The 19,744-nt window shown below is 40.3% G+C and overlaps 2 protein-coding genes and 1 long non-coding RNA gene across 3 annotated transcripts in view; 1 reads left to right on the top strand and 2 right to left on the bottom strand.

The window, feature by feature from the left end:
* The window catches only part of elp3 (elongator acetyltransferase complex subunit 3), a 20,765-nt gene extending 17,611 nt beyond the window's left edge, over positions 1-3,154 (top strand). Inside the window, exons 12-15 of the mRNA XM_058085848.1 lie at positions 732-797; positions 878-1,105; positions 1,175-1,256; positions 2,078-3,154. Of these exons, the coding sequence (XP_057941831.1) occupies positions 732-797; positions 878-1,105; positions 1,175-1,256; positions 2,078-2,154 (453 nt within the window). The 3' untranslated portion in view covers positions 2,155-3,154. The remainder of the gene's footprint in view (positions 1-731; positions 798-877; positions 1,106-1,174; positions 1,257-2,077) is intronic.
* A 1,719-nt stretch (positions 3,155-4,873) lies between these two features.
* Positions 4,874-12,758, bottom strand: si:ch211-63o20.7 (Serine/threonine-protein kinase pdik1l-B-like). Its single transcript, XM_058091742.1, has 4 exons — positions 12,332-12,758; positions 11,199-11,903; positions 9,930-10,158; positions 4,874-6,757 (listed from the first exon to the last, which is right to left on the bottom strand). Exons 2-4 carry the CDS (start codon positions 11,883-11,885, stop codon positions 6,519-6,521), a joined length of 1,155 nt encoding a protein of 384 aa, XP_057947725.1. The 5' UTR covers positions 11,886-11,903; positions 12,332-12,758; the 3' UTR covers positions 4,874-6,518.
* Positions 12,759-16,243: 3,485 nt separating this feature from the next.
* The window catches only part of LOC131139360 (uncharacterized), a 30,597-nt gene continuing 27,096 nt past the window's right edge, over positions 16,244-19,744 (bottom strand). The window contains exon 3 of the long non-coding RNA XR_009132238.1: positions 16,244-16,966. This is a non-coding gene — a long non-coding RNA (uncharacterized LOC131139360). The remainder of the gene's footprint in view (positions 16,967-19,744) is intronic.

Raw genomic sequence — 19,744 nt, 5'->3', positions numbered from 1 at the left:
AACTTTATAAGAGGACTTGGTGAGTTTCTTGGCAACATAAACAGGCGCTTGTTAATAAGACAAACACGGTGGACCGGGACTAGAAGAGGTGGTGGACATTAACGGATTGTCTACATAAGCGGCCACTTTTTAGTAATAATTATAAGAACACGGTGATCAGATACTTGATGCGTTTGTCGACATAAGTGGGCACTTAAGTGGGACTTTGAACAGGTGGTCAACATTGACCAGTTGTCAACATAAGCGGGCACTTTTAAGTCATAATTAGAAGAACGTGGTAGACCGAGCCCAGATGGGTTTGTTAACATAAGCGTCCATTTTTTTTAGTAGCTGCAATAACATGAGGGTCAACATAAACAGGCATGTTTTAGTAAGAAGTACATTGTGGACCAGGACTTGCAACAGGTGGTTGATGGGTTGTCAACATAAGCGGGCAAAATAAATTTGTGATATGAAATGGTGGACAAGTTTGTCGACGTAAGCGACATACATGGACCAATACATGCAAGGTTCGTCAACGTAAGCGGGCATTTTTTAGTAAAAACATAGAGGCCCGGAATTTGAAGAGTTGGTCTTCAAAGACAGGTTGTCGACATAAGCGGGCTATTTTAGGAAAAACAATTTTTGTACTTTTTTGGACTTTTTTTGTAATAATAAGAAGACTGTGTCAACATAAACGGGACTGAACCTGCAGCCCTTTTTGACTCATTTGAACGTATGCTTTCGAGCAGTGCCGAGACGTGAGGACCAGAGAAGTGGGCATTCAGGAAATCCACCACAAAGTTCGACCCTACCAGGTAGTTGGCAGCATCCTGGAGATGACAACGGTAGCAAACGTAGCATCTTTAAAAAAAACACTTATCATACATATGCTCAGGTGGAGCTGGTGCGGCGGGACTATGTGGCCAACGGTTCCTGGGAAACCTTCCTTACCTACGAGGATCCCGAACAGGACATCCTCATCGGATTGTTACGTTTGCGCCGCTGCTCCCCGCAGTCGTTTCGACCCGAGTTGAAAGGCGACGTGTCCATCGTGCGCGAGCTGCACGTATACGGCAGCGTGGTCCCCGTCAGCAGCCGGGACCCCAGCAAGTTCCAACATCAGGTGTCCGACTGCTGAAGTTCAACTTGTGCGGTTCAACTATTGTTTTAACTGTCCTTCCCGCATCGTTAGGGCTTCGGAATGATGTTAATGGAAGAGGCAGAGAGAATTTCCAGGGATGAACATGGCTCCTATAAATTGGCCGTCATTTCAGGTGAGAATCAGTTGCACTGGAGGCCATTTTGAAACATCTAAAACATCCACAGGACACCAAAAGTGCAGAATTCTAGAATATTAGGGTGCATCAAAAAAACACAATTATTGAATTTTGATATGTCTGGGTACTAAAAGTGTTCCAATATATGTAGAAACAACACATACAAAATATTTTTCCAATACATGATTATTTAGGGGTGCCACCATACATCTGTTTTTGTGGAATAAAGTGGTAACAGTTCAATGGTCGCCATGGAGATCTGAGGTGATCTTTATGTTTTTGTTGGTATTTATACTCCTATTACATAGTACTAGCAAATTTGTGGTTTTGTCTTTGTAATTTGAATTTGATTTGTAGTCATATTTATAGGTATTTAGTGCTCATTGCCTCTATTGTAGCTAACATTAGCTAGCTACAGTTTGCTAATGACAGTTAGCTAATAGCCGAACAAGCATAACATCAACAACAGTAATAATATATATATATATATATATCTATATCTATAGCTATATATATATATATATATATATATATATATATATATATAGATAGATATCTATCTATCTATCTATATATATATATATATATATCACTAATATTCGCTATTATTTTTCTATTTTTATGTTATATTATTTCTTATTTATATGTACAAAAGGCATCCGCTTTGAAGGTGAATGTAAACAAGGCTCCTTGGAGGCATGCCCATAATGTTAGAATTTGAAAACTCACGTTATATCCCAATAATAAACACTAAATACTTCAATACTACTTCTTCTCTATTATTTATCCATCACCCAGATTTTCCTCTCTTTTCCCAGGTGTGGGAACAAGGAACTACTACAAGAAGATGGGCTACGAGTTGGAAGGACCTTACATGGTGAAGCATTTGGTTTAACCCGGATTGGACTAAACTTGGACTTTTTTTTGATTATTTTATTGGATCATGATTTTTTTTTTTTACTGAAACTCTGCTAAAGGCTTTCAATCTGTTGGGTGACATCATGTCGGAAAAACGAATGAGAGAAGACTCCCAAAACTGAAACTTATTGGACCCAGCTCATCAAGTCCTGTTCTTATTATTACTAAAAATGACCCGCTTAGGTCAACATCAACATAATATTTAAAATGCTAAGCAGTTGTTTCTATGAAAAAATTTAGTGATCAATGATGGTGAGCTCTTCCTTTTACTGATTTGAGTGTTTTTATTTCTGAAGAATAAAGCATGTTTTGAGTTATAGTGACCTGATGTGTTAGGTAGACATATGGAAAAACAGCACCTCTAGATGACTTCTTCCACCCCTGCGGGGCACCCCTTAATGACTGCCCCATCAGAGTGTTTTAGTGGCGCATATGACACAGCCTGTGCAATTACAACTCCATCAGTTTTCTGTCTATTGAACATTGAGCGAGTGCCGTGTTGAGCCACAATTACCGGAAAGGTTTTGTCATGTGAGAAATAGGGAGCAATAAAGCGCTAATTCCTCATGCATCGACCTACTACAGTACGGTTACTGGCTGAAGGTGGCGGGATGAGGGGTGGTTATGCTTGACTGAAGCAGAACAGCCGATACGTAATTTCCTGCAAGCGGCGGCGGTGGCGGCGCCTGCATCGTGACTGCTGTTGTAATCCTGACGCATCACAGTATCGGCCGCGTTCCAGCTTGCTCGCAATCAGTTGTGATATCTGAAAACTTTGCCTCCTACTCCTTTTCCGGTCTTGCTGAGGCAGTGAATTCAGGAACACTTTGGTTTAATCTTCACTGCGACGTGAGGAAAAGAGGAGCAAGTCTTATCACTGTGATTCGAGAGCTTCTATCCATGTAGTCTATTTTTATTTTTTGGTCAGGGGTGTCCAAACTTTTACGCATACTGAAAAATGGGCCATGGACACCCTGGACTGGTGGCCAGCCAATCACAGGGCACATATTGACAAACAACCATTCACACTCACATTCATACCTATGGACAATTTGGAGTGGCTAATTAACCTAGCATGTTTTTGGAATGTGGGAGGAAACCGGAGTACCCGGAGAAAACCCACGCATGCACGGGGAGAACATGCAAACTCCACACAGAGATGGCTGATTGTGGAATCAAACTCGGGTCTCCTAGTTGTGAGTCCCCCGCGTTAATTACTCGTCCGTCATGTAGCGTAAAAACATCTTTTCTCTTATTATGTCTACTATATTGGGTAATATGAGTATAAAGTTCACTATAGGGGTGTTACTTCATGTGTGGAGGGCTCTAAAATTCATTCATTCATTTTCTATCGCTTATCCTGACGAGGGTCGCGAGGGGTGCTGGAGCCTCCCAGCTGTCTTCGGGCGACAGGCGGGGTACACCCTGGACTGGTGGCCAGCCAATCAAAAGGCACATATAGACAAACAACCATTCACACTCACATTCATACCTATGGACAATTTGGAGTCGCTAATTAACCTAGCATGTTTTTGGAATGTGGGAGGAAACCCGAGTACCCGGAGAAAACCCACGCATGCACGGGGAGAACATGCAAACTCCACACAGAGATGGCTGAGGGTGGAATCGAACTTGGTTCTCCTAGCGCTAACACTTTTCCGCCGTGCAGCCCTGGAAAAATAATGTTACCCAGTTCAATCCCACCCTCGGCCATCTCTGTGTGGAGTTAGCATGTTCTCCCCGTGCATGCGTGGGTTTTCTCCGGGTACTCCGGTTTCCTCCCACATTCCAAAAACATGCTAGGTTAATTAGCCACTCCAAATTGTCCATAGACAGCTGGGATAGGCTCCAGCACCCCCCGCGACCCTCGTGAGGAAAAAGCGGTAGAAAATTAATGAATCTACAATATGCCAGCAAAGAACAAACTCTGGCCCCAAACATGGCCCCTGTGCCGCACTTTGCACACCCCCGGCTATACTGTATAGCATGTACATATATGCATATACATGCATTTCCCCTTCCAATCTCAGGAAAAGAGGGGTCACAGATGGCATGAGGAAGCTATTGGCTGGCCAACAAAGCGTGAGCGGCTGTCACAGCAGTAAAGGTCACAGATCTGTCAGACACGACCCCACTGAGCCCGGATCACGGAGGCTAGCGTACAAGCGGAGATTAGCACTACTTAAATCTCCACTTGTCCCACTGACGTCCTCTAAAGGGGGCTCATGACGTACCTGGTTGGTGCGACCAGCTTTTTATTTTATTTTTTATGATCATGTGTAACTTCTGGGAGCTTCCAGCATATTATATATTACATATTGTCGTAGATATGAATGTCAATGACTAAGACCCACAACCTGTAACATGCTGGATCGGCTCTAAAAAAAAGCATCATATCTGATTAATTACATAATAATTTCCTGTTCATAATAAATCTCGGGAAATATTTAAAGATAATACTATGAAAGACCGGCTGCACGCAGACCTCACAGCTAGGAGACCAGGGTTCAATCCCACCCTCGGCTATCTCTGTGTGGAGTTTGCATGTTCTCCCCGTGCATGCAAAAACATGCTAGGTTAATTAGCCACTCCAAATTGTCCATAGGTATGAATGTGAGTGTGAATGGTTGTTTGTCTATATGTGCCCTGTGATTGGCTGGTAGCGGTAGAAAAAGCGGTAGAAAATGAATGAATGAACTATGAAAGACCTGCATAAAATATGGTTTATATCTGAGGCAAAAATATAAAAAAAAGTCATATATAAAAGTCTTATATACAAACAATCAAAATAGTGAATATATGTGGGCTGCAGTGAATGCAACATGCCATTCTTAAACAATTTAATTTTGGGGTTCAAAACAGGAAGAAATCTATTTACATAAAAAGCACAGCAGTAATCCCCCGGGTTTCATTAAAGTCGTTTACTGTGTGAAACGACTTTTAGCTCCAACATGCTCCTTTTAAATGAACGGCCAGCGGCTAAGCATGGCGCTTGCATCACATACTACACGAGGTCCCAATAGAGCACATTGTGTACTTGTATGACTCACTTAAATGTAAACTTTATATACTGTATATCATTTTTTAAATAGTGATTTTTCATCATAAGACGAGTAGTGAAACCAGATTTTTATACATATTTACACAATTCAACTAAGGCCCAATCATGGGGGAGAGAAAGGAAGTGTATACATACACACCCACACACACAACAGGTACACTAAACACATGATCAATATCCATAAAATGCTGATGAAATCTAAGCGATGAATAGAAATGTAGCGGTTAGCTAGACTGGCGGTTAGGTAGGAGAGCTCCAGGTTTTAAAGGGGACCTCATTTTTCGGCCCTTTGTATTGAGTTGACCACACACACACGATAACCAGCACACAAAGCTTTCTAGTTCTTCCAGAATCTGCACCTATTCAGCTATATTTCTTTGCATTCAGTGGTTCCCGAGATAATGGTATGTTTTAATGTATTCCACCCAAGGCCTGCCTCCAGGCACACCTACTCTACTGCGGTTGGTGCTTAAAAAGGACTTCCAGAAACGGCTATTAGCAACCCTGCTCCCTGTATACAAGCGCTTTTGCTACATGATTTACACAAAATAAACACTGATAAATTACTTACTGAATTATTACCTTCTGAAAGCATCGGGCTTTAGCAAAATTGTTGGCTAATCCGGCTGCAGAGAGCTTATTTGGCTTACAGCCACACCCATATAAGGAAGCCGCTCCTCTGTGATGTCACAAAGGGGCAGTTTTTACCACGCCTTTTGAAACCGATTGTTTTGAGACATCCCAAACTTCTTTTGAGGGCTGACTTCCAAATGCGGCAACCTCATTGTCTGAAACTTTGGCATTGTTTAAAACGAGAATACGACATTCTAACTACATTTACGGGTCAGAAAAGTAGACTGAAGCTCCAAAGTGGAGCAAACATGTTAAGTTGTTCTCATTTTGGTGCTGTATGGACACATTCTGTTATAGTAGTAACTTTAATATCAGTAGAAACTCTCAAAAGTGAGCATTAGCCCTGAATTTCTGATACATCCCTCACGTTATATTGTGTAGATGTATTTAATGTTGTGGATGATGAATACATATCCTATGCGTGATGCAGAATGTCATGATGTGGTTATATTGAGACTCAACTCCCATTGGAACTACTTTAAGTGCTAGTCAGTAATGATCAGCTCCAAATGATATAATAGTTAAATAAAATAGTTCACCTTGAATGGACGGGGTTTATCTCGGCTGTTATTTACACATGGAGGAGACGCCGCAGTCAATGGCTCCGCGGGTGATGCTTCGGATGTGGCCATTAGTAGCTCTTTGTGTCAGCAGGAGTCCTCTTTCAAAGCAGCGCACACCCTAGACTCCAGCTGGTCCGCTGGAGGCCGCGAATCTGGGTCCGAGGAGAGCATGTCGGAAAGTAGGCTGCACATTGCCAGGCCGGGAGGGGGTGGCAGCCGGGTTGCTCTTTTCGACTTCATGGGGATGCGCAGCCGGAGGTCGGCGTTCTCCCACAAAGCTTCGCCCAGTGGCATCAACCAGCGACTCTTACTTACGTACGCACCTAAAAGGGAGGGATAAAGAAAAATTAGTGGTTGAGTGGTGAGCACGCAGACCTCACAGCTAGGAGACCAGGGTTCAATTCCACCCTCGGCTATCTCTGTGTGGAGTTAGCATGTTCTCCCCGTGCATGCGTGGGGTTTCTCCCACATTCCAAAAACATGCTAGATAAGAAATGTTGCTCTTCAATACAGTAGAAAATCCAGCATTTCTAGAAATGCTGCCAATGTTTGACAGAGTATACATTTCCTGTGAGATATACAGATTTAGGGGCTGCATGGTGTTGTAGTGGTTAGCGCGCAGACGTCACAGCTAGGAGAGTTCAATTCCACCCTCAGCCATATCTGTGTGGAGTTTGCATGTTCTCTCCGGGTAACATTATTTTCCCAGGGCTGCACAGCGGAAAAAGTGTTACAGCTAGGAGACCCAAGTTCGATTCCACCCTCAGCCATCTCTGTGTGGAGTTTGCATGTTCTCCCCGTGCATGTGTGGGTTTTCTCCGGGTACTCCGGTTTCCTCCCACATTCCAAAAAACATGCTAGGTTAATTAGCGACTCCAAATTGTCCATAGGTATGAATGTGAGTGTGAATGGTTGTTTGTCTATATGTGCCCTGTGATTGGCTGGCCACCCCGCCTCTCGCCCGAAGACGGCTGGGATAGGCTCCAGCACGCCCCGCGACCCTCGTGAGGATAAGCGGTAGAAAATGAATGAATTTCCGTATGATTCAGTTATCAACAAAACTTTAGCTCTGCCTTGGTTATCATCGTACAATGTTGAGCGGAACAAACTAGTCTGTGTTCCCTGTGCTGTATCAATCCGTTGAATGGAGTGACCAAACAAAGCACCCTCCACTGCTGACTTACTGTCTGTGCTGTGCATTTCCTTTATTGAGTAACCCGCCATGTGGCCAAACAAAGCTGAGAGGACCAGCAATTTAGATTAGAATAAAGAAGGTGAGAAACACCATCAAAGTTAAGAAAGAACTCATTGGAAACCATTTATCATCAATTATCATTATTACATGTTTGTATTTACATAATTCATTTATAGACTTCTTTTCAGACTAAATATTTGTAAATGTTCTGACATGGGCTTACATTCATTGACTGTATGAGAGATAGATAGAGAGAGAGATAGCGATAGAGAGAGAGATAGCGATAGAGAGAGAGAGAGAGAGATAGCGAGAGAGAGATAGCGAGAGAGATAGCGATAGCGAGAGAGAGAGAGATAGCGAGAGAGAGATCGAGATAGATAGCGAGAGAGAGATAGAGATAGAGAGATAGAGAGATAGAGAGATAGAGAGCTCGATAGAGAGATAGAGATAGATGACATAAAATATGAAAAACAATGTACAGCGCAAATAGTAAATGGCACAAATAATTTGGAATAAATAATACTAATTATTTGAGGGACAATAAAAAGCAAGTCTCAGGGCCGCACTTTGGACACCCCTTGATGCAACGCATGGAAGGACTGGCTGGACATTGTTTTCCCAATTATGCTCCTATTGTTTCTACCTGCCCTTTTTTTCCTCCCCTAAACAGTTCCAGGATAAAAATCCGACAAAGAGTTAAACACTTGATAAAATGATCTCTGCACCGCTGCCAAGTCAAATAACCGCGTGAGTCACAGAACGAGACAAATCACACGCATTTTATTCGTCTGTGAAACGCCCGCGGGCTGCTACTTCACATTATCACACAAAGAGAATTGTGATCTGCTAAATTCCATTTGGCTTCTTTTTTTTTTCTTTTTAGAAAGCGACTGAAGCTCCGTCACCCGCAATCATAACCGTTTCATCCAACCTAATAAGAGTACCAATGACTCAAGGCACTTAACTTGAGGAAAATGCTTCATATCGCCGCCGCCGCCGTCGTCGTCACCACCAACGGTTGGTTTTGGCCATTTTTCGTGAATAAAATGAGACATTTGTGTTATAAGCATTTCATTATCCTGTCATAGTGGAGCGCTTGGCAGAAATTGGCCCTGCGCTCTCGTAGATTGAAATGACTCTTTTGAATGTGCAGCCACATGGGGTTCCAACGATAAAGTACTATACAGTTATAAACAATCATAATTTAATTTAAATACCACTTCACCTGCATTGTTGCTTTAATTAATCTTCATTAAAAGGAAACCCTTGACAAATGGTTGGGAGGATTGAATTAATTAATATTACCATGGGGGAAATTGTTATCTGGTGTTCCCCCGGAAACCAGTGCTTGTGTCAAGACTGTCATCTTGAATTAAAAGCAACAGAGGCGCTTTTAATCTCTTTTCAAAAAGGTGCAGCCATCCCTCATCTCTGCCGCCATTTACATTTATGACTAATGGCCCGTGCTTGACGAAGATGTGATGTATAGTATCTGACATTTTTAATATGTGCCAGTTAATGGAGTCAAAGTCAATTCAGTGCGCCGCGTCGCCAGACCGGCACACACTCCACCTTTTTTGACCTCCCTGTTTAAATTATTACATACAATACAATTTTTTGGTATCAATGTATTGTTATATATGTATATCGGATTCAATTGTTCCCACTGGTTTTGTCCGGTATAAGCGAAATCCGTTATATGCGTATACCGGAAAATGTCAGTTTTACGCATATATCGGATTTATATCCGGTATATGCGTAAATCGGATTTTATCCGTTATAAAAAGGCACTTCCTTGACTATGTTTCCAATGTACCTGGACTGGGAAATGAAAAGAGAGGTAAGGTAATGAGAATTTAACTTTATTGGACTCTGAGCATAACAAATTGTTAATTAAGCTAGGCCCTGTTACGCCCGTCAGGCCTACGTTATTTCCAATAGTGAGGTTAAGATCTCATTCACTGCTGTGCTAGTATTATTGACATCACTCACTTTTATATTTGTCCTAAATCTTGAGCCAGGAGAAAGACAATAGCCAGTGACATCAACAAGATTAGCATAACGATGCGGCCATCCGATATATGCGAGGGAAATTTTATGGAAATGCATTGGAACGAGATTTTGTCCGAAATAGGCGAAATCCGTTATAAAAAATCTGATATATGCAATGAATTTTTATTGGAAATGCATGACGGAAAAACGGTTCTTTTTTATCTGTCCGTTGTGAGCAAATTTCCGATATATCAGAGTCCGATATATCCGAGCTTTACTGTATTCCTAAACTCCAGACCATGACTCACCGAGTTGTTCCCGTGTGGTTCCTTCCTCCAGGAAGGTGATCCTCTCCAGGACGGCCCAGAACATCACACCCAGCGAAAAGATGTCTGCCTGGGCCGTGTAAGTCAGTCCCCCCCAAACCTCAGGAGCCATGTAGAAGTCTGAGCCACAGGTGGAAGAGAAATGCTTCCTGGTCAGATTACCATCCATCTGGCCGTCTGAGCTCATCTTGCTCAAGCCAAAGTCTGCCACCTAGAGGGTACGCACCAAAATACATCATATATTATTTATTGTGTGGAAATATGGAGTAATAACTATAAAAGCAATCTTCACTCGCTAAATGTACTGCAAAAAAGTCGGTAAGGATAATTCATAATGCCGCCTACAGAGAACATATTAACTCCTTAGTTCTAAAATCACAAATACTTCAACTTGCTGATATAGTTCACCTTCAAACAGCTAAAATAATGCAAAAGGCTAAAAATAACCAATTAGCTAAAAATGTTATCCAATACTAGAAATATAATCTCAGAGAAGAAGTACATTTGAAACACTTCTATGCTAGGGACTACGTTAAAAAGCCATAGCATTTGTGGTGGAATCAAACTATGGAATGGATTGAGTAAGGACATCAAACAATGCACAACGATGAGACAATTCAAGAAACAATACAAGCAGTTGATGTTTGCTAAATACAAGGATGAAGAGTCTTGAACCAGTCATGATGTGCTATATATATCACTATATTGACACTTACTATGGTACACATTATGGCATTGGATGCTCATATCATCTCGTACTTCGGTATGTGACAAAAAATAAAAAACAAAATAAAACTAAAAAAATAAAAATTCATAAAAAAATTTCAATTAAAAAAATTATACTAAGAAAGCAGGAAGTGGACAAATGTAACAGTTACTGATTGTAAAAGTACCAGATGGAGGGGTAGGATTTAATAAGCTTTGCTTCTTCCTACTCCTTTTGGACATGTGGAACTGGGAACTGATTATATGATGCATTCAATTGTAATCTGATGCATGTTCAAATGAAATAAAACCATTACCGTGATGATATATCAGTGTTACACTGTGGGATAAGAGGGCACTGATTTTTAATCACTTCCTATCCAACAATCGCTTCATTGAACAAAGCAGGTTATTGTCTGACACATGTAATGTCACATAGCAATAAGGTAATGGATCAGACCCTGTTAGGAAACTGCACTACAAAGATGGTCAAGGTATTTTGTGAATAACACCAGATCACAACAGAACCTATCAATCACAACCTACCTTATAAACAGGACCATTGGGTTGAATCCTGACAAGCACGTTGTCAGGCTTTAGGTCTCGATGCATGATACCAAGGTGATGCAGGAAGGCCATGGCACTGCTGAGCTGCCGCACCACATCATGGTTACGCTGGGCGTCAGGCGGTCTGGAGAGCAGGAAGTGATTCAAGTCTCCTCCGTCACAGTATTCCATCACGAGCCACAGGGCCGAGCATTTTAAAGGCTGCTCGTCTTCTGCCTGGGACCACCTCTTCCTGGTTCTGTTTGGAGGCCTTTTGGGGGTTGATGGGAGAGTGTTGGTTCTATCTTGAAGTCTGGATGCAGAGTTAGTCCTCCGTTGAGAGTCAGACCGGGAATCTCTTTCCTGTCGTTGCGACATTGTCCCAACAACCCTTCCCTTCAGCACACTTTCGACGAGATGTAGTGGCAACTTGCCTCCTTTTAACGGCTTTAAACTCCACTTCCCGGTCTGCAGGAGGTAATTGTGCAATGCAATGATATTGGCATGTTTTTTGGCTGTGGCTTTCATGGCCCACAACTCTTGCAAGTAGAGTTCAATGCATTCTGCGTTCTTGCAGGGCAGACGCTTGATAGCCACCCGCTCTCCTGTTTTGGCTATACGGCCCTCAAAGACCACACCGTAATTACCACGTCCTACCTCCTTTTCCAAAGTGTAGAGCTCCTCCATCTCTCACAGAAGCTGGGCCTGGTGTCAAAGGGCAACTTGATTAGCAAATGACTATGCAGTAGCGCAACACAAGTGTGTCATTCAACTGTTAACATTGGTTAACGATGCTATTTCATAATATTGCTGGGTAAAATAAGGTAGATACCATACTATAGTAGGGGAGTCAAAAATTAGCTTGAGTGTGTGCAATAAACTAGTCTTGTTGTTATGGTTTTTCATAGCACAACTATACAGCATATTATATTACATATAATACATATTATTTGTACAACGTGCAACAACATTTTATGTATTACTGTATAAAGTACAATAACATTATTGCGAACGCTAAATCTAAGACGGCGTCAAAGTGCAGCTATCACGTAAAGAAGGGTTTTAACATTCAGACTAACGCACGTTACTTTAACTCGAAATAATCTAACCATAGTAACGTAATGCAAACTTACCTTTTCGGTGCTTAATTAACCACCAAAAAGTATTTTTTAATCAAAACCCACCACGCATTATAGCAGTTTTGGCGCTTAAGTAGCTAAACAAAATGAAGACGCCATACTTCCGTATTCGGACCCTCCCGCTCTAGGAGACCATGAATTGTGATTGGCTGCAAAAACTTGAACTTGTGTTGTGATTGGTCGTTTTTAGAGCGGAAGGCTGGCTTTGATTCGAATTGTTTAAGCCAATCAGAATCAGAATATAGGAGGTTTCTGTGACAGTTACAGGAAGTAACGTTCGCTGCTATTGTCCTTGTCACTAATCAAATATCTACTAAACCCACAATATTGGGAAAGCGTGTTTTCAGTTTTGTTGCAGCTAAGCTTTAAATGTAATTAGAAATATATATATGTTATAACAGGGCGTCAAATATTACAGTTCAAATATTCTTATTTCTATACAATTCAAAGTAAATATTATGGTTCTAGGTGCAAATGTTCAAATAAGGAATGCATTTACAATTGAAAGTCCATAACATGTGTAATATGTAACATCACAAATATTTCACATGAATTGGTATTTTATTAAAAAGATTATATAAAAATATATATCTGTGGTATATCTCCCATCATTTTCCTGTATATTGCATATTGACATGATCAATGTTAGCAGAATAAAGTCTACTGTGTGTTGAAGCCAAGCATCAGTTTGACAAAAATACTGATGGTGCAATGCTTGTTTCACATTGCTGCAGTGCTAGTTCATCACAAACACACACACACACACACATAGCGTACACAGAGTAAGTGGGTGCTGCATCCGTATTGACTGTTGCTGGTGAAGGAGCGGCAACACTGGTGATGACAGATAACAACTGCTGCATGAGATGAGTGTGTGGTGCTTGTACTTCTGAGGGAATATAATAGGAAACATTGTGATTCATGACACCCGAGCACCCTGCACGAGAAAAGAACCGCGTGCGTACGCTTGTTTGTGAGCCATTGCTTCTATCAGCGATGCCAATCATGAATAATCTTCATTACTCGGGGGCAAGATGGAGTCAGTCACACTCGACTTGGTTTTATCTTGAAGCAAATGCCCTTTATTGTATTACCATACCTCACCTTTTCTGACAGACAGAGACACCGGCTGTAATATATAGAATGAGCATTCCGGTTGGGAAATATATTATCCAGATATTTTGTGAGAGAAACAAAGCCAAGGAACCGGGAATTGAATTTCCAGTGAAAAAAATTCAATATGGCTTCACAAGCCTGCTGAAAAAAGATTGTACTGAATTTAATAAGAATTTTAACTGTAATTACCTTTGTTTTCTGACTCATTATGTGCCTGCGGAAGGTTTGTTAGCTAATTAAAAAGTCCGGCAACAGTAATTATTTTCTTGATTGAGGTCAAAGCCCTCCCATTTAATCCCGATAAGGTCTATGCTGAGCTTTCTCAACACGGAGTAAACGTCAGTAAACATAGTCCTGCTATGTTGTTATAAATTTCACAACAGTCACTCATATTAACGCAAATATTCTCCTCTGTCATACAAATAAATAGGAAGAAGAGTAGTAAGATTTAAGATGGCATTACTTTAAAAGAGACCCATTATGTATTTTTCATTTTTCTGAACTATAAATATTGTTAGAATGTTGTATTCTCATGTTAAACGATGCTAAAGTTACACATAATGAAGTTTGCGCATTTGGAAGTGAGAAGTTTGGGATGGCTCAAAAAGCTCCGTTTCAGAGGGTGTTGCTAAACTGTTCTTTTGTGATGTCACAGATGAGCGGAGTTTCCTTATGTGCTTGGCTTTGCCCCAAGTTTTGCTAGTGTGTTTACGAAACAAGCTCAGGCATAAGTTATTATAGATGGTGATTCCCAGCAAGAGAAAAATTATTTTCATCAGTCAACGGCATTTTTAGTTGGGAACTGATGTTTTCCTGAAACGTACCTATGCTCTACTGCTGATCACTAAAGAACGGAGAAAGGCAGAAACAAACTTTTTTTTTTCATGAGAGAAAATTATGCTTGAAATGTAGCTTTTCTCACACACACAAAAAAATGTTTTTAGTTGGGAACTGATATTTTCCTGAAACTTACGTATGTTCTAATTCTGATTACTAAAGAACGGAGAAAGGCAGAAACAAACTTTTTTTTTTCCTCCGGGTACTCCGGGTACTCCGGTTTCCTCCCACATTCCAAAAACATGCTAGGTTAATTAGCGACTCCAAATTGTCCATAGGTATGAATGTGAGTGTGAATGGTTGTTTGTCTATATGTGCCCTGTGATTGGCTGGCCACCAGTCCAGGGTGTACCCCGCCTTTCGCAAGAAGACAGCTGGGATAGGCTCCAGCACCACCGCGACCCTCAAGAGGATAAGCGGTAGAAAATGAATGAATGAATGAATTGTTTTTCCAGGGCTGAGAGTGGCTAATGTGCTGGCCTCACAGCTAGGAAACCCAAGTTTGATTCCACCAAACCCATGATTAAGTGAAGCCGCAAAATTAGATGAGATGACCTTATATCTAATTATTGATGCATTCATTTTATATTTAGAATATGCTGAATGCCAATAAAATATGCACATTTTGGACACCCCTCACCAATACCATATTATAGTTTTTTTTATAGTTGATGCACTACATTTGGCAAGAGAGGTGTCATTTTTCTTCTATAAATAAATATCATTGTCTTTATAGGCTTAGGCCACTGCAGAGATGCTCCCTTGTCACAAGTCAGTGGTTTTCAGTGTGGAAGGAGCAAGGCAGTAAATCGCCTCACTTGGACAGAGAGCACATGAGGACTTTGACGCTGAAATGAACAGCACACTCAAGCTGAACGCAGGTCGGTATTTTTTATTTTTTTTAATAGTGTGAGTTCCACTTTTTCTTTTGGCACGGTTGTTGATTTTTCATTCTCCCAGTAATGATTTTAATCACTCTGTGCTACACTGAAGAGAGAAATGAATTATCAGGAACAAATATGGATTCAATAAGCTTGCTTTTTTTCCAATATGTTGAATGAAGAGAAGGAAACAGCATGCAAGGCTTTATTTGTGTGTTCATGATTTAACTAGACTGGTAAGACCGTCCTCATTTTAACTTGACTTTGCTGGAAATTTCATGACTAGCCACGTTTACATGAATCTTTCCGAATGACCTTTCCGAAAGCAATGGCATACATGGAAAGGAATATTCCAATCGCGTGTCTACGTACATGCGCCGCTATAATCAACCAGAATAGTCAATGGGGCATGCCCAGTAAAGCGTAAACACCAACATCACGTGATACCGACTTCCTCCGTTTTTTTTTTTTTCCTCCGATTTTTTAGTTGGGAACTGATGTTTTCCTGAAATGTACCTATGCTGTACTGCTGATCACTAAAGAATGGAGAAAGGCAGAAACAATTTTTTTTTCATGAGAGAAAATTATGCTTGAAATGTAGCTTTTCTCACACACAAAAAAAATTGTTTTTAGTTGGGAACTGATATTTTCCTGAAACTTACGTATGTTCTAATTCTGATTACTAAAGAACGGAGAAAGGCAGAAACAAACTTTTTTTTCATGAGAGAAAATTATGCTTGAAATGTAGCTTTTCTCACAAAAAAGTTTTAGTTGGGAACTGATATTTTCCTGAAACTTACATATGTTCTAATTCTGATTACTAAAGAACAGAGAAAGGCAGAAACAAACTTTTTTTTTCATGAGAGAAAATTATGCTTGAAATGTAGCTTTTCTCACCAAAAAAAATAGTTGGGAACTGATATTTTCCTGAAACTTACGTATGTTCTAATTCTGATTACTATAGAACAGAGAAAGGCAGAAACAAACTTTTTTTTCATGAGAGAAAATTATGCTTGAAATGTAGCTTTTCTCACAAAAAAGTTTTAGTTGGGAACTGATATTTTCCTGAAACTTCTGTATGTTCTACTTCTGATTACTAAAGAACGGAGAAAGGCAGAAACAAACTTTTTATTTCATGAGAGAAAATTCTGCTTGAAATGTAGCTTTTCTCACAAAAAAATTAGTTGGGAACTGATATTTTCCTGAAACTTACGTATGTTCTAATTCTGATCACTAAAGAACGGAGAAAGGCAGAAAAAAACTCTTTTTTTTTCATGAGAGAAAATTATGCTTGAAATGTAGCTTTTCTCACACACAAAAAAAATTGTTTTTAGTTGGGAACTGATATTTTCCTGAAACTTACGTATGTTCTAATTCTGATTACTAAAGAACGGAGAAAGGCAGAAACAAACTTTTTTTTCATGAGAGAAAATTATGCTTGAAATGTAGCTTTTCTCACACAAAAAAAATAGTTGGGAACTGATATTTTCCTGAAACTTACATATGTTCTACTTCTGATTACTAAAGAACGAAGAAAGGCAGAAACAAACTTTTTATTTCATGAGCGAAAATTATGCTTGAAATGTAGCTTTTCTCACAATTTTTTTTTAGTTTGGAACTGATATTTTCCTGAAACTTATGTATGTTCTACTTCTGATTACTGAAGAGCGGAGAAAGGCAGAAAGGTTGTTTGTCTATATGTGCCCTGTGATTGGCTGGCCACCAGTCCAGGGTGTACCCCGCCTCTTGCCCGAAGACAGCTGGGGTAGGCTCCAGCACCCCCGTGACCCTCGTGCTGGAAAAGCGGTAGAAAACAAATTAATGAATGGATGAATGAATGAAAAAATATGCAAATTTGCTAAACAGGACAGTTGACACCCCTGATAATAAGATAATTATATAATAAAAAAATAATATTAATAATAAGAAGATATCATCACATGATTTACTATGCTACTTTCCGTCGCTGTAATGTTGTGATATGGCAGCTTGCAAAGCAATCACACATTTCAATACAAGTCTATTTGTGTTTCTAATCCGTGTAGAGAATTATTGAATCATGACAGCTCGATTTTTTTTTTAAGGATGTATTTGGAACTGGTTGTACTAAATGAGCCAAATATGTCTTTTTTATGATTATGCCTAGAAATATATAATATCATATAATATCGGAAAAAAACAACAACATACTATGGTTCATTGTATGAATGGGAGTTATAAAACATGCAGATTTATGTGTAGAAAATATGAAATGTAGCCAAGTTTTTCTTGACTCTTATACTGTTGTCAAGGTAACCGCACTATTACAGGAAGCGGCGACTGGACGGCGGCGATATCAGTGATGGTCAGACCACCCGTCGCCCGCTTGTTCTTCTGTGCTTCTTATCTGAGCTGCAGTGAAGGCTCTTGTCTTAGAAGCGATTCAGCCATCACTATCAACCTCCAACAGGTTCACGATCAGCATTCACGCTTTCACGGGTGACGCTAACGTCAGCTCAAGTTGTAAAGGGAGCGGACGTGTCACGTGTTTTCCAAAAAAAAAAAAAAAAAAGCTTCGGTTTTAGGTGACATAGTATGTGTAGGGTAACTGTACTGTAGCAGGCTTAGAAAAGGCTTTTGAGTTGTCGACATCTTAGGTTCCCAATGTGGGGTACGTGTACCCCAAGGGGTACGGCAATTGTCATAGCGGGGTACGTGAATAAAAATGAAAAAACAATTATCAGGGGCGGCACGGCGGTCGAGTGGTTAGCGCGCAGACCTCACAGCTAGGAGACGAGGGTTCAATTCCACCCTCGGCCATCTCTGTGTGGAATTTGCATGTTCTCCCCGTGCATGCGTGGGTTTTCTCCGGGTACTCCGGTTTCCTCCCACATTCCAAAAACATGCTAAAAAAACATGCTAAACATGCTAAAAACATGGAGACTCAAAATTGTCCATAGGTATGAATGTGAGTGTGAATGGTTGTTTGTCTATATGTGCCCTGTGATTGGCTGGCCACCAGTCCAGGGTGTACTGTCTTCTCGCCCGAAGACAGCTGGGATAGGCTCCAGCACTCACCGCGACCCTCGTGAGGATGAGCGGTAGAAAATGAATGTCAACAATATTGGGTAATGCAAGTGTAAAAGTCACTATAGGGGTGTTATTTTGTCTTGAGGGCTCTAATTGTGTCAAAAAAAACATATTTAGAAGGTTTTTACTCCAATTCAATTTACAAAAAAATGAACGGTAGAAAATGAATGAATGAATGAACAATTATCAGTCGCAATTACGAGTGCGCCTGAATGCCTCACAGCGTAGAGCATGAAGTTCTTCATTGGTTTGTGTGAGTTATATGAATAAGTAATTGAATAAGAGTAAGTTGTATGTGTTTGTGTACTTTGGGTACTGCTTTATCATGGTTGTTAAACTTTCACTTTCGATTTGGTATCAAATTCATTCACAATTTGCAAGTGGACAAAAATGAAGTTCAACACATTCAAACCGTGTATTTTATGAGCCCTTTTTCAGAGACAAAAAAAAAAAAAATATATATATATATATTTGAATTAATATTGCTGTACGGTGTCCGAGTGGTTAGTATGATGACCACACAGTCAGTAGATCGGGATTAAATTCTCAGTTTCATCTCTGTGTGGCGTTTGCATGTACTTCGGTAAGTGACGAAAAATAATAACAATAAATAAAAATAAAAATAATAATAATATAATAATAATAATAATAATTCATTCATTTTCTACCGCTTTTTCCTCACGAGGGTCGCGGGGGGTGCTGGAGCCTATCCCAGCTGTCTTTGGTCGAGAGGCGGGGTACACCCTGGACTGGTCGGCAGCCAATCACAGGGCACATATAGACAAACAACCATTCACACTCACATTCATACCTATGGACAATTTGGAGTTGCTAATTAACCTAGCATGAAACAACCATTCACACTCAATAATAATAATAAAATAAAAAATAAAAAATAAAAAATAAAAAATAAAAAATAAAAAATAAAAAATAAAAAATAAAAAATAAAAAATAAAAAATAAAAAATAAAAAATAAAAAATAAAAAATAAAAAATAAAAAATAAAAAATAAAAAATAAAAAATAAAAAACTATATTAGGAAAGCAGGAAGTGAACAAATGTAACAGTTACTGATTGTAAAAGTACCAGATGGAGGAGTAGGAGTAGCTCCAGTGGACCCCCCAGGTAAATTGAGTTTGAGACTCCCCTGGTCTAAAAAGCGTCACTGATGACCTCGGAGCCTATCCCATCTGACCTTTCATGGTACGTTTTTTGAGGTGGCATTGACCTTGACACCACAGCTAGGTTGCGGCTTTTATGGACACCTTATACCCGGCACCTTCGACACGATGCGTATTTTTAGAGTTCCATTAGTTGCTCAATGAAGACGAAACCGATGACGTCGGCTGTGACGTCAACGCGGGCCATGTCGGGTTCGTGTGCGCGCGTCTGCTTGGGAATCACCCCTCTCTCACTATGATGATGTTTGAGGGGGAGGAGGGTAGGTGCTGAGGGAGGCGGGCGGGCGGTGGAGGGGGGGGGCTTTATAAGACGCCTCAGAGGAG

Source organism: Doryrhamphus excisus, chromosome 1, assembly GCF_030265055.1.
Source record: "Doryrhamphus excisus isolate RoL2022-K1 chromosome 1, RoL_Dexc_1.0, whole genome shotgun sequence".
NCBI lineage: Eukaryota > Metazoa > Chordata > Actinopteri > Syngnathiformes > Syngnathidae > Doryrhamphus > Doryrhamphus excisus.
The sequence above is the reverse complement of the archived record's forward strand: the minus strand, read 5'-3'. Positions and strand labels throughout refer to the sequence as shown.

Coding starts and splice junctions, on each gene's coding strand:
- si:ch211-63o20.7 (XM_058091742.1), bottom strand. CDS start 11,885: ATGGAGGAGCTCTACACTTTGGAAAAGGAGGTAGGACGTGGTAATTAC. Junction 10,159..11,198: donor CCAATGGTCCTGTTTATAAG/GTAGGTTGTGAT, acceptor CGTACCCTCTAG/GTGGCAGACTTTGGCTTGAG. Junction 6,758..9,929: donor AACCACACGGGAACAACTCG/GTGAGTCATGGT, acceptor CCTCCCTTTTAG/GTGCGTACGTAAGTAAGAGT.